This window comes from Gavialis gangeticus, unplaced genomic scaffold (genome assembly GCF_001723915.1).
Source record: "Gavialis gangeticus isolate Ggan-Ray unplaced genomic scaffold, GavGan_comp1, whole genome shotgun sequence".
Classification (NCBI taxonomy): Eukaryota; Metazoa; Chordata; order Crocodylia; family Gavialidae; genus Gavialis; species Gavialis gangeticus.
In genome coordinates, this window is record NW_017729022.1 from 87,704,949 (window position 1) to 87,718,997 (window position 14,049).

At 42.4% G+C, this 14,049-nt stretch overlaps 1 protein-coding gene across 7 annotated transcripts in view; it reads left to right on the forward strand.

Moving 5' to 3' along the window:
• CALD1 (caldesmon 1) overlaps positions 1-14,049 on the forward strand; it is a 369,831-nt gene that overhangs the window by 347,690 nt on the left and 8,092 nt on the right. For all 7 annotated transcript variants that reach the window (XM_019515575.1, XM_019515574.1, XM_019515577.1 and 4 more), the window contains 6 exons: positions 5,859-5,902; positions 6,011-6,089; positions 8,382-8,519; positions 9,736-9,831; positions 12,889-12,969; positions 13,148-13,181. In XM_019515575.1, coding sequence (XP_019371120.1) covers positions 5,859-5,902; positions 6,011-6,089; positions 8,382-8,519; positions 9,736-9,831; positions 12,889-12,969; positions 13,148-13,181 — 472 coding nt within the window. The remainder of the gene's footprint in view (positions 1-5,858; positions 5,903-6,010; positions 6,090-8,381; positions 8,520-9,735; positions 9,832-12,888; positions 12,970-13,147; positions 13,182-14,049) is intronic.

Genomic DNA, 14,049 nt, shown 5'->3' on the forward strand with positions numbered 1-14,049 from the left:
CTTTCCTCCTGGGAGCCAGAACCCAAAGTGTTTTTTCACTCGGTTCCTACAGCTGGCTGCCATGCATTAGCTACATGCAATATTGGATAGGTCTTTGATTTGCTGCTTTTCCTGGAACAGCTCCAGTTGTCAGTTGGAAAGTGGTGTTTTGATAGTATTCAGTATGCCATTTAAAATTCTCAAGAGCCATTTTAACAAACAAGCCATAGCTGGAATATTCAGTCAGGATCTTTTCCTCAGTAGTGTGTAAATGCTTTGGGTCAAATCCTCTGTTAACTCCTTCCCCATACCAACCTACTCATGTCATTTGTGATTGTATGGCTAGAAGCAAAGGTCTTAAATTATATCTTTAGCCTTGTCAATATGTTTAGCAACGTCTTGCACAACTTCTACAGAAGATTGTCATGTAGATCGCTGAGCCTGTATAAACAGGATGGCTTCAAGGAGGAGAAATGCATAAACACGATTGTGCCTTAGTCCTAGAAAACTCCTCCTCTAGCTTAATTAAAATATATGTGTTCTTGCATTTGCATGCTTAACCTCTGTTAATTAAGAGCCTCATCCCACATAATGCTTTTGCATGTGCATGACTTAGGTGAGAATTCCCATGAGCGGAGTTATGCATGTACATAGGCACTAGCAGACCAGGACCTTAGTATCTGACTGTTACTTTAATATCAAGCACCTATGAAGCAACAGTAGGCCTCTGATTATACTGATTCATGAAGATTATCCTTAAATTCAACTGATGGGGACTGATTTTCTTGAGCTACTGGGTGTTATTTCTACCCCATGTGCACAGACTGATGCATTTGCCTTCATGATGCCCCTGCTACCTTTTCTGCCTTACGTAGTCTGGGAGATATTCTTTGTTAACAAAATAAGGGTCATAGGCCTCATAAAAGGATTAAGGCCCCCAGGGGTGGCCATGATGCCCCCTGGTTGCGACATGGCTCTTGTCCCTGGGTACCCTCCCTTTTCTCTCACCTGCCATGCCTTGATGTACTTAGTTGATTTGTAAAAAGACAGGCTGCCCTGGGTCCTAGAGAACCCTCATCCATCCTTTGACCAGCAGGTCCCTCCCAGATCCCACTAGTCCCAGTCCTGCCTCTCAAGCGCTCAGTGGACTCTCCTGGCCCGTCCATGCCCCCAGGGCACCTGTTGCTTTAAGGGCTATTTGTGGTCTCCTTCCAGCCCTATAGCTACACCCATGTCTCATGGATGTTACTGATTATAACAGCAGGCCTCCAAGCCTTTGTTGGGGCTTCAGCCTTTCTGACTTTGGCCCTTTTTCTCTGGCTGGGCACCTCTCAGCCACAGCTTCTGGGCTGTAGCCCTTTCTGGCCTCTTGGGCAGCAAGGGCACTGCTACAGCAGCCAGAACAGCAGGCTAGCTGTGAAGCATAGAAGGAAACCCCTGTGGGTGGCTGGAGCTGAAGTGCTTTTGCCTCTCTCAGGCACTGGGCACCTGGCTCTGATTTCATCCATCTCCAGCTATGGCCTTAGCCCTCTCAGCTCCAGGCCTTCTCTGGTTCATGACCTGCCCTGGCAGGACTCTAAACCTTGGTGTGCCCGTCGGGCACTGCAGTGTGGTCTCCTCATTCACCCCTTACAGCTATGCTCAGTCCACTGGGTAATACTTCCCTGGAAGCAATAAGCTCCTCACTTGCGGTTCCTAAGGCAGCTGAGGTATCAGTGAGTTGCTCTTCTGCAGCCATCCTGCTCATGAGCTCCTTTTCCTACTGCCTGCAGGCCCATACTGCCCGCTTGGTCTCAGGCACTGGTCTTATGTGTGTCTAAAGCCCCACCCCTTCCAGTCAGGTGGCCACCCACAGGAGTTTCCTTCTAGGCTTGATGGCTGGACCTCAGCACTGCTGTAGCAGTGCTCTTGCTGCCTAAGCAGATCTCTGCCCAACTGTCTTTTTACTGGGCTGCTAGCCCTGCAATAGCCTATGGATCCTTGGTTGCCTGCTCCCCTGCAGCTAGCGCATAATGGGCACCTGGGGACCTCCCTGCTGATGCTTTTCCCTTAAAATAATGGGAGCTTGTGACTCCCTGTTACAGGCCTTTACAAAGATATTGCAGCAAAGCGATTATGTTTAATACTGGTCAGAGCTTCAGGAAATCCTTCAAGTGTTTGCCATTCATGTTAACCGTCTTGCTTTTCCTATTTGTTTTACAGATCTATTTTGTAATATTGTTTACCGTATGTGCCTCACGTTCCTAATTCTATGCATGACGAGTGCTAAGTGTGTGGTAGATAGAGTGGCTTAGTTCTCTGCATGTTGCCATACTGCATTTGGACCAAATGGATTAATTGCTCTTTAATGCATGCAAAAATTTTTTTTTTTAAATTGAGGGCTCTCCTGGGATAGGGCTCCAGGTCAAATCTTCATGTGAGAGCAGGGAAAATTCAACAACCATTAGCTGTTACAGTATCCTATTCTGGAGGATAGAAAACTATGCCCTGTCCTAAGGATTCCAATTCTGTTCCTGCCTTTTTTTCCATTTATCTTTTTTCCTTCTCAGGAACCCCACCTACCACCCTCCCTCACCCCTGATGCCCTTTCAAGTGCAGAAAGAGCTCCTAAGAATCATGCTCTACTTTTAGCATTTGCCCCAAACAGCAATTGTCCTTCCCTATCCCTCAAATCCTCAGCTGCAGCTGTGTGCCTGTTTGAGTGAGAAGGTGGTACACCAATAATGAAAGGAAGGGTAACTGCTGGACATGTCTTCTTGCCTTAGTGAAACTCTAGGAAACTCTAGAAAAATTGTGTGAGAGCAGCAAAACACCTTTAAACCCTCAAAAAAGGAACCAATTTTAGAAGGACTGTTTGTCAATTAGATATCAGATTTAATTACATTTTTCAACCAGAAGACTCTATGAACCAATTATTGAGGCCCCACCCCACTGATATGGGATAGATCTGCTTGTGCAGAGCTCATGAAAAATCAAAGCCTTTGCTTCTATAGTGTATGTACAGCAGTCTTCTTTAGAAGTCCCATTTAGATCATATTTATTATCAAGAACTAAGTGCAGTAAGAAAATACAGGCTTCTTACAATAACAGAGCAGCTCCATGTTAAATATTTGTCCAGACCATAATTGCTTGTAAGAGAGCCAAAAAGTAAGCCCACCTGACCTTCAGTTGTTAGCCACATTTCTCTTGTAGCATTTTCCCATCACCAAACAGGCTGGTAGTAAATTTAATTTTTTGCTGGGTTTTGTTGCTGGTAGGCAGCATTTGAATTTTTGTCTTGATATATTGTAAAATGGTTGGAAAGAGTTTACCTGCTTAAGATAACATCACAAATCAGTTCACCAATGAAAACTTCTATTGTATTTCTTTTGGGTAAAAATCCATTTCTAAAAAGTTGAACATAGCAGAGGAAGAAATGTGTGAACGTATATAGTCATCTTTGCCTCCCTAGTTGATGTATTGCTGCCACCTTGTGACTGTTTGAAGAAACAGCAAATGTACAGTATTTGGATTGCTCCCACATGGACAAATAATATTTGTCCATCTTTTGCATCAGTCCTTGCGTATAGCTTAGTTCTTAGAGTATGGGCAAATGTATATTTGTAGCAGCTGCAGAAGGGAAGGAGAAGCAGCTGCTTAAGTGCTTGCAGCAGCTGTTACAGTGTAACTGGTATGTGTGCATAATCCTGTAGCTAAATGGCCCCAATTTTGGCCTTGGATGAAGCAGGGCTAAAGCTGGAGTGGTTTTGATGCATTTGCTACAGACTCATGCATACGTAGCAGTCACAGAAGTTCCCCCTTCCCTTTTGAAGCTGCTACAAATGTATGTTTGTCCATACCCTTAGATGAGGACTTAACTTTTGGTACGCTTCTAAAACATAGGGTGTGAACACACATGCATTTGGAAGCATTTCAGAAAGGGGAAATTTCAGAAGGGCAGCAACTGTTACATCCTAAATGTTAGGGGTGGACAAGCCAGAGAGGGTACAAATGTGTAGTACAACTGCTCCACCTTTAGCACTGCTTCATTTAGAGTTAAAGTTGGAGCAGTTTTACTACATTTGAATTATTTCTGGCTTGTCTACCCATAACGTAACAGCTGCTGCCCTTTTGAAATGGCTCCAGAAGTACATGTGTCCTTATCCACAGATGAACTGACTGGAATTTGTCCAGTTCAGGAGTGACTGAGATATGGCCCTTAGGCCAGATCCAGCCCGTGGAACCATGTCATCTAGCTCATAGGGCTCCCCATGGCTCTGGAAATTTGGCAGCTGGGGTGCAGTGGCAATGTTATTTGCTGTGGTTCCTGGAGTCATAGCAGCTATTAATTAATGTTGTTGCTGCTGCTTGTCCTGCTGCCAAATTTCCAGGCCCATGGGGAACCCCATTGGTCAGATGATGCAGCCCTATGTGCTGGATTGGGCCCATGGGCTGACCCCAGGCCACTAATCTGCCTGTGAAATGTGTTTGGTACCACTGATCTACTTTGCTAATTTGTCAGTGTCAAGTGATCTTGATTGAATTCTGGCTTCTGTGTTCCACAGAACTTTTTAATATTTGAACCATGAATTATGGTCTAATTGTTACAGGTAGACATTCTGGGAATGGTACAGATGCTTTAAAAATACTCCAACATTAACTCTGATTAAAGTGGTATTAAAGTTGGAACAGGTTGTTGCCAACTTGTCCTCACACAACAATAAAGGGTCATCATTTTATGTTGCTTGAGTGTGGAAGGGTGCAGGGGAAATCCTAGAACCATTTTAATGAATGATCTTTAGTTTACACTACCTCAGCTTTAAAGACACCAGTACTGCAATAGTCACCATTAAAATAACTTGCAGACAATTGACATAGAGATAAACTGAAAAATCCCAGTTAACCTAAATTCTGGACTAACTGGAGGTTATTTATATCCCCTAGAGTTACCTCTGTTTTATCACTCCTAAATGGGAGTGCCTGAGATAGGATGTGGGAGGATCAAGCAGGGGTGAGTCCAGATAACTGCTGAGAATAAGAAGAGAAAAAAGATGTGGATTATGAAGTCCTTTCAGCTGATTATGCTGGCTGTTGTATCTGCCTCTGGCTTCCCAAAGCGCAGAATGCAAGCAAAGCTTGTATGAAATGCTTTGAAATTCCTTGTAGTCCTTTCTCTCTCCTTGTACTATTCAGAAGTTTAATATATCTTCCTGAAACCTTCACAATTCACCTGTACTGGAGCTGACACGTGATTTCCCTGTAGAAATGGAGAATTATTTCAGTTTGCAAGATGCTGCTGTGTGATAACAGCTGTCAAATATTGACTCACAAATGACCAAATTGTACATGAACAAAATACACTTTGAATTCAAAATTAACTTAGCTGTCATTAAAACTGCATAGCATGGGACATGTGGCCCAACTCCAGATACGGCTTTTTAGTATCTCTATTTTGGCAAATGTATTGCATTTGCCTCTCTTTCAAAAGAAGCAATTATATTTTCATGCTGCTTTTGAAGGATGAGTGAATTTGGGATATAATGGAAGTTCCTTTTAGTGACATAACCTATTCTCCGTTTACTTCCAGCTCTGCTGTACTTGGGACTTATTCTTGAAAAAATTATGTGCTTGGATAGTGTTGAAGACTATGTGAGATGTAAATGAAGGAATATGTGTAGTTCCTTAAACCTTGCATGTTTCTTGCAGAACAGAAGCCTAATATAAGTCTATCTCTAAACCTGTGTTTACGTGACTGCAGTGGTTTGAATCTGAAGCTGATTCTCCTTTTCTGGTTCTCTTCTTTCGCTCTTTAAAGTTGTGTATCACCCTTCAGCTTATATTGTATCAGGCTGCTCATGTTATTGAAGAACATATATAGCACTTTTTTTTTCTGTTTGTAGATTGAAGAACGAGCAGAGTTTTTGAACAAATCCGCTCAGAAGAGGTAAAGTAATAAACTGCTAGTTACAAAAAAATAAATAGGTTAAATCAAAGCTGGAAAGTGCTTGATCAGAGTAATCATATCTTTCTTTTTAATCCCTACCCCAAACAGTGGTGCAAAGCCCACTCACTCTGCAACAGTTGTCTCCAAGATTGACAGCCGACTTGAGCAATACACAAGTGCAATTGAGGTATGTGGAACTGTATTAACTGAAGCAGGCGATTGCTTTTGTGACTATTCTAATCAGGTCACCTTTTAGCATCTAAGTGTTCACACTTACCTGAAGCAGCCTTCACAATTCTGCAGCCCTTTTATTGTTACATTTTCCTGCTTCTGTCTAAAGCCTTAGTTGCATCTGCTGTTCTAGATGGGGGTTTGAAGGCCTCTAAAAACCAGTAAAGTACTCAGCCCAGCATCCTCATATATTAGGCACCTTCGTGTCCCTGCCTTCCTAAAAGACAGGAGGGCTTAACCAAAGGTGTGTGACTCATGATAGGGTCAGACAGTGACTCCGTACCAGAGCCAGGAACAGAGTCCACATCTTCAGCTCCTAGTTCCGTAGTCTGACCATAAGAACAGGCCTCCATGAATTCTTTGCAGTATAATCTCTCTTGAGACAGTTTTACCACCCTGCACAGGTAGTAAAAGTAACACAAGGGGTGGGGGCAAGTGGGTAACCATGCTGGGTGCCAACTTAGAGGGGGCACCAGGGTGGTAGCCCTGTGGGGATCCCATACCATGGTACAGCAGGCAGCAGCCCAGGGTTTTTGAATCCCTGGGGAAGGTAAGACTTCTGCACTCGGCTCACTTTTTCCTCTGGCACTCAGTAGCACACCCCCGTTTTCCCTGCTCCCTCCACAAGCCCTGGTAGGGTTTTGCCTAGGGTACAGACCTTGCTGCAGATGCCAAATGAGGAAGGAGAGGAAGAGAGCACAATAAACTTTGTTATGTGACTGTGTTAAAGAATCAGTCTTGTTTTTAGTACCATTGTAACTTAGATAAGGAAAAGAGCACATGGTGTAGATGCTATACCCTATTCAGGTTGAAGCCCTGAAAAAAACAACCAGTCCTTATCATTGTCCTTGTTCACCTGGATGCTGTTAAATTTAAAGAAGTGGTACAAAATGGGTGTCTTACAGCTGTCCTCTTTCCCTTTGGAATCTGAGTAAGTCGTAAGTGTAACAAGCTCAAAGGGCCTAAAACTTTACCATGTGTCCTGACATTGTATTAGACACCTACAAATGAATGGGTGAGGATGTAACAATAGTCCTATCCTTCCACAAAGTGGGATTCATGCAACAGGGAGCTCTGGTGTTGCCATGCCAGAAACACTGGAACAACGAGTATCAATGATTGGTGCTCTGTTGATTTCAGTAAATCTGGACTGATGTGTGCGTTGAGTACATGTATGAATTGGCGCTTTGTGACATGCGAGTTGGCTTTTCATGCTGGAGAAGTAGGGCAGAGTTTTGAAACAATGTGACTGGTCACTGTACAGCCACCATCTAGTTTTAATGGGTACCTGTAGACATGCCTGGAGGCAGCTCCAACGTGTTGTAATTACTGCTCTGAAGTTCTGTGATTTATTGAGTCTGCTAGAGCGTGCTACAGCCAGCCTCCACATCTCATGTATCAGTGCCCCACATTTCAAAATGGTGTGGGGCCCAGAGATACTGATTCTTGAGATGGTGTGGATGCTTTAACTAAAGTGGCTCTTGCAGCTACTCTAATTAAAGCACTCTTCCCTCTGCTCCCTTCCCATCCCCAGAGCATGAGGCACGTGTAAAAACACCCAATGTGCTGATGCAGAATTGCTGATTTTTTTCAATGGGGATATGCAGTCTTAAGTTGATTTGCAATTAAGCATATACTTTACAATACTTGTGACTGTCACAGACTGGCTATAGAGAGGCTGGCACTAATATTTGGTAACCCTGTAAAAGTGTCCCATCTTACAGATACTTTCAGCAGCTGAAGTCTGTCCCAAAGGTTTCAGAAAGTAATAACTTGTCAGCATTAGAGGGAGAAAGTGGAATATACTGTATTTATCAATCTTTATTAGGGCCTTCCTCTCAGAGTATCCTTCCCTTTTTACTTACGTAGCAACCAGAGACAATTTTTTCTGAGGGAGATGGATATGCTTGAGAGGGTGCAGGGCAAACCCAGGGGTCAGCACAGTTTTGTGAGCATGTGTTCTTTTGCAGTTTACCACAAACCTTGTAAATGCACGTGCACAAAATCTGCAGGAATGTGGTTCCCATAAATTAGCCTGTTGTGGCGTTGGACACAACTGTATTTAAAAATGGGTGAGGATCTCAACCATATTCTTTCTAAGAAATCTTTCTCTTCATCACTTCATATTGTCATCAGTAGAACATATTGCTAGTTAACATGCAATGTATTGCTCAGTAAAGCTCCAGGGCTCTAGATCACTCCTGACACCAGTTTTAATTTTAAGCACAAAGTAGTCTCTCTCTTGCAGGGCACCAAGGCTTCAAAACCTACCAAGCCAGCAGCCTCTGATCTTCCAGTCCCAGCTGAGGGTGTTCGTAACATTAAGAGCATGTGGGAGAAAGGGAATGTTTTCTCATCACCTTCTGGGACAGGGACACCCAATAAGGTATATATTTCTGTTTTGCCTATTGTTTATCTAGGACCTGATTCTGCACTCCTTACTTCTGTGAGTATTCATTCCTCTGAGCAGTCCTGTCAAGGTCATTGGAAGAGAAAGAGGTTCAGCATCTTGAAGGATTGGGTCCACAAACGCCCAGCTACCAGTTCTAGATTGACTACAACATTAGGCAACGTGGGGAATTTAGTGCCATAGTGGGCTTAGTTATAAAGTTCCTGCTGGGACACCACATGTCATATCTGACAGCTACAACTGAGAAGCTCATACTATGTAAAGAGGCTCTCTGAGTTGTGATGGCTGTTTTATGATGCAAATTCTTACATAGTCTAAGCTTTATGTAATGGGTTAGTTTGACAATCAAAAACTTGCCTGAAATGTGGGATGGGTGGGTAATCCTTCTAGCTTAGCTCACCTGGTGTCAGTACTGTGTTGATAACGACCCTGAAAATGTCATTTTCAAGGCTCCTGTTAGAGGCAAGGCTCTCTGAGTATCAGTGTGACAAGCCTTCATAAAGTGTCAAGACTTTAGAGGCTGAGGACAGGTTCTGAGTAACAGTGGAACCAGCATTAATGAGGTGGGAAAGACTGAGAGCAGACTGTGCCTGCTGTTGAACTAGCTGTTTAATTTTAATTGGCTTAAGCAGCTTCTTTAATATTGAGATCAATGGGATTTGGAAATGGCTTGTGCTATATGCACAATTTAAATGGTTGCCAGTTTACCCAGTAGAGTCTTAAGTGGCTTAGATTGTAGTCTGACTGCTTCCAGCTTGTTTTTCATGGGGGTATTTGCAAAAGTATATTGTATCTTCTCTCTCTAAATTCATAAACCAGGGGTCAATGTGAGTTGAAAGATGCTCAGCAAGTGTCAACAGAACCAACAAGCATTGATTTAGGTGCTGAGCTGTCAGCTAAGTTCAGAGCCAGTGGTGACCACTTTTGCTGTGTATCTTAAGAAATTACATTAACAACTTGTTTTGATGTTTAGGTCTCTGGTATATTGGAATTTAGGCTAAAGAGCTTTTCACTTGGGACGTGTAATATCTTCAAGCTATACAGGATGAATTCCAAACAGCCACAGACTTTTGGGGAGAAATTTTTCTTCAGTTTGGGGATTTGATTTTTCTTTAACCCCGAACTATGGATCCGTTAGGCAGGATTACATTAAAAAAATATCCAGTTAAATTGGTAAATGGTTATTTTGCAGGAAACAGCTGGACTGAAGGTTGGTGTTTCCAGTCGTATCAATGAATGGCTAACCAAGACCCCAGAGAGCAACAAATCGCCTTCTCCAAAACCTTCGGTAAGTACAACACCAGGCTTTTGGAGTATGGGTTCTCATTTGTGCCAATGGGAGAAAGCAATAAGGTAAATCTGCTAGGTCAAGGAATTAGATAGTTCTGTGGAAGGGATGGTAGGATGTTTCCCTACCAAGATGCTCAAGTTTACAGAAACACTAAAGCTGGTAAATAAGGATGAAGTTACATGTTACACTAAATCTCTGGAAGTGATGATAAGTGGTGTTAAAGTTAGAACGTGCTGTGAGCAGTCGCATGTTGAAGGTTAATAGAGTTTCTTGCCTCCAAAGCTTTGACTTATCACTAGAGGGCTGGTGAGGAGTGGCATTGCTAGGGTCCAGGACACTTGGGGAGCGTCCCCATGCATGGGAATGTGTGTGTCCCCAGGGACAAGAGCAGTGGCACAATATGTGCCACTGATACTTATCCTCGGGGAATGCCCATGCATGTGCACTCTGGCATGCGTCATGTTGCCCCAGGTGGGGTAGGGGAGGCTGGAGCCAGCACCTGGGGTCCTGGGGGCCTCTGGGGGCTGCACCCGCGGCGATCCCGCAGCAGGGAGCCTGGCCGGTAGCTGAAGCATGGCTCCACCTGGCCAGGCTCCAGTTTCGGGTGACACATGCTGCATACACGATTCCACCTTTTTTATCACAGTTTTTTTTTGACACTGGGATCTCCTTAAGGATGGTGAGGTTCCCCTGGGTTTCAAAGTCCATTTGTGGAAAGGTTTCTCTGTGACTATGCAGATTAGGCTGAGACATAGCTCCAGCAGGTTTCTTTCCTGAAGGTCAGATGTCAGGCAGGGAGTTGAATTTTTCTTACTTCCTGTTTAGCAATGAAGTTTACATTTCTAAATGGCTAATTACAGTACCTTCCATCTTTCAGGGATATAGCTTGTATCCAAAGGGTTTGTACCTGAAAGCTTGCAAAGAATTTTTTTTGTTATTATTCAGTTGGTTTAATAAAAGATATCACCTCAAGCCTGAGAGTTGTGTCTGCCTCTGCTTTTTAGACCAACATAGCTACAAGCCAGATTTTATCCCTGTTGCCATAGTAATCCCTGCTTCAGTGACCACAGGAGCAGCTCCGTAGGATTGCTCACCTCAGCTACAACGAGTGTCTGGTCCAGACCTCCAGTAGCTGCCTTCGTTAGTGGAGTTTGGGGCTTTCTGGCAGATAGAGCCACAAATGAAGGATGGAGGCACAAACCAATGCCCCCTCCTCACAGCCAAGTAGGGAAAAATAGGCTGAGAGCATTTCACAGAGGAAAAAACAGGAATGGGAATACGGCAGAGGAAAAGGGCTGGGTGTAAACTTCAGTTGCATCATAAGTAATGATGATTTTGGTGTTTTATTGAAAGACGCCTTCTCCTGATGTCTGTTGTGTTGTCTACTCAGTAAATAAGGTATCTCCCTGCTAATGTAGCATATGCTTTCTTGATTTACATATCTGTTATCTTTTAATAGGTTTGCTTATAATTTGCAATGGCTGCTCTTTGTAAATCAGCATTTTTCAACAGCTGTGTAACACTGTGTAACCACAGTGCCTGAATAAATAACCCCCTTCCTCCCCAAACTGTGATAAGTGCTTAACAGCAGTTAAAATAAATTAGCATAGAGGCAAACTCTTATATTTTTAAAATTTTCTTTCCTTTTTCTAAATGACAGTGAGAACCTGGATCTAACCTCTCCTTTCCTCAACCATCTCTCTCTCTCTCTCTTTCTGTCTCTCAGCGGATTGCTCTTTCCTTTCAATCTCTCTCCTTGAGTGGACTCCTCTAGATGCCTGCTTGCCTTCTGTTTTTTTTTGGATTGGGGGGGCCTCTTTGCTAAGCTGGTCAGGTAAATTTGTTTATAATTTACTCTAAGCAATAAATCTAGGGTTTTAAGGCTATTTATAAGTCACGATGGTCTCTGTTCCTAAGCCACCTCTTTTTTCTTCCTCCCCAGCCCTAGGGCATAGTTGTCCTTCCTTCTTCCTTTCCAAAAATCTAAAACAATATTCTTTGCCAACTGTTAGAGACATGAAGTTCAGGAACAGCCTCCTCATGGAGGTGATGGGGAGGATGGAGGTGGGGAGTAAAATTGCTGTCTAGTTGTAAGACAAAGCTTTTTGAGTTTGGGAGATGATATGCGATTTGTCTACAACAGCAGAAGATAGGACTCTGACCCATGAGATTTCTTTCAGTTTTATACTGGAGAGGTGAGTCATGTGGCCAGTCCTTTGGAGATTTGTGCTGTCAGTATTGTTGAACAATCTTTTTTTGGAGGTCAAAAATTGCCCAGCAACAGTTGTAACTTCTCTAGCTTTGTTTTTGGCACATTCTAGAGAGTCACAGCTTACTGAAGTATATCCATGATCCCTGGCTGGACTTTGTCTCCTAGACTTTGGGTTACTTTGGGAGATGTGGATAGGCCTCCTTCTGGAGGATGAATTGCAATAATACGATAAATTCTGTTGTTACAGAACTGTAAATCCACCTGACTGCAGAATTTTACAGAGCAGTACACATGTATCCGGGGTGAATATGTGAATGGCCATTATGTAAATCTTGCTATACAGTGAGAAAAAATGTTGTGCATTGTTTTGGGTGTTCATAAAGTGTTTCCTTCTACATTTACTGTCTTTAAGAGAAAAAAACAAACAAAAACCATTGTCTTTGCCTGGGGAGTGCCAGTGGTACTTAAGAGGCACTGAGGAAATAAAATACCAGCTGCTGTCTCTGCTACTTACGGAATGGCTGTTGAACACATTCTCTGTCTTAGAAATGAAAAAAAGCTGTATTTTCCCTTCTTTGCTCATACCTTCTTGTATGGCATATATCACAGAAGCAAAAAAAGGATGTACATAATGTGTAAATAAAGGTTCTTCAGGCCAAACTTTGCCATCAGTCCTTGTTCATATGTGAAAAACTGTCACGAGTGGGATTTGCACAGTTCTCGTGTGGGTGTTCCTGTAGGAAGTTCCTGCTGGGCAACACAGCCCTTAATTTGCCTTAATAACACAAATTTGAACTAATCTTAGTTTCTATTTTCTTGCTTCTCTTCCAAAAATAAAACAGGATTTAAGACCAGGAGATGTATCCGGCAAACGTAATCTCTGGGAGAAGCAGTCAGTTGAAAAGACAACCTCTACTACTAAGGTACCATCACCATAGGCCAGAAAAAGATCTATGCAGCAGTGAATTTTTAAGTCCCTTTTATGAAGAACTAAGTGTTAGTCGTTTGCTAGGAATAAATGTTTCCATTATGAATAATAATAATAATAATAATTCTTCTTATATATAATCTTATTTAAAAATGGATTTTTTTTCAATGCAGGTAACGACTATGGGGAAAAAGTCAGAGACTAATGGTAAGTGAGGCTAATTATTCTCCTGAACATTAAATGGAAGCCTTTCCACATTTTCATACAGACGTATACAGCTTTTAAAATGATAATACCATTAATGGTAATAAAAAGAAATTGCTTCCTTTGCCTTTCAAACAAATTAGTTGCAATTATCGCATCCGTAACTAACATGAAAAATATTTTGGAGTTAGAAGTCCAAATCTGTCTTCTATGATGACTAAATCAATACAGTTCTCTAGTTGTTTTCCGAGCCTGGTGTGAACAACATATGTAATACATTTGATGTAGCAGCAGCCTTCCATTAAACTGTGTGAGGTCCAAAGAATGGGACAGTCATTTTACTAACAGAAGTTGTCAGGCATCTGGGAATAGTCCTTTTAAAGTCCGTAGTGGGAGTGGATCTGATTTTTTTATTTATAATAATAAAAAAAGCGACTAGCTGATTAAGGCTAATGTCACAGCATTGTTTATCCAAATGGTTCCATTGAAATAGAAACCTTCAAAACATCTTAAAACAAACCCATAAAATAATGCTAAACAATACCAACAGCTAAGAGTAAAGTCTCAAGAAAAATGAACAGCCACTTGCTGCTTTTTAAAAAAATTAATCTTGGAAATCAGTGAGTGCCCTCAACCTCTGTAAATTCATCTGAGCAGATTTCAAATGCTCTTGGCCTCAGGCCTGCACTGGCTGCCACAGCAAACTGGTACCTTCTCACACTGCAAGCTGTGCTTAGCATTTCCATTTTGGCCATGTTAGGATTGAATAGTGTGAGAATTTTGACAGGGCCGTTTGGAAAGGAAAAAGCAAAGAACGCCAACCAGAGGAAACAACCTTTGAGAAATACAAGGGTGGGGAACAAAGAGTTCT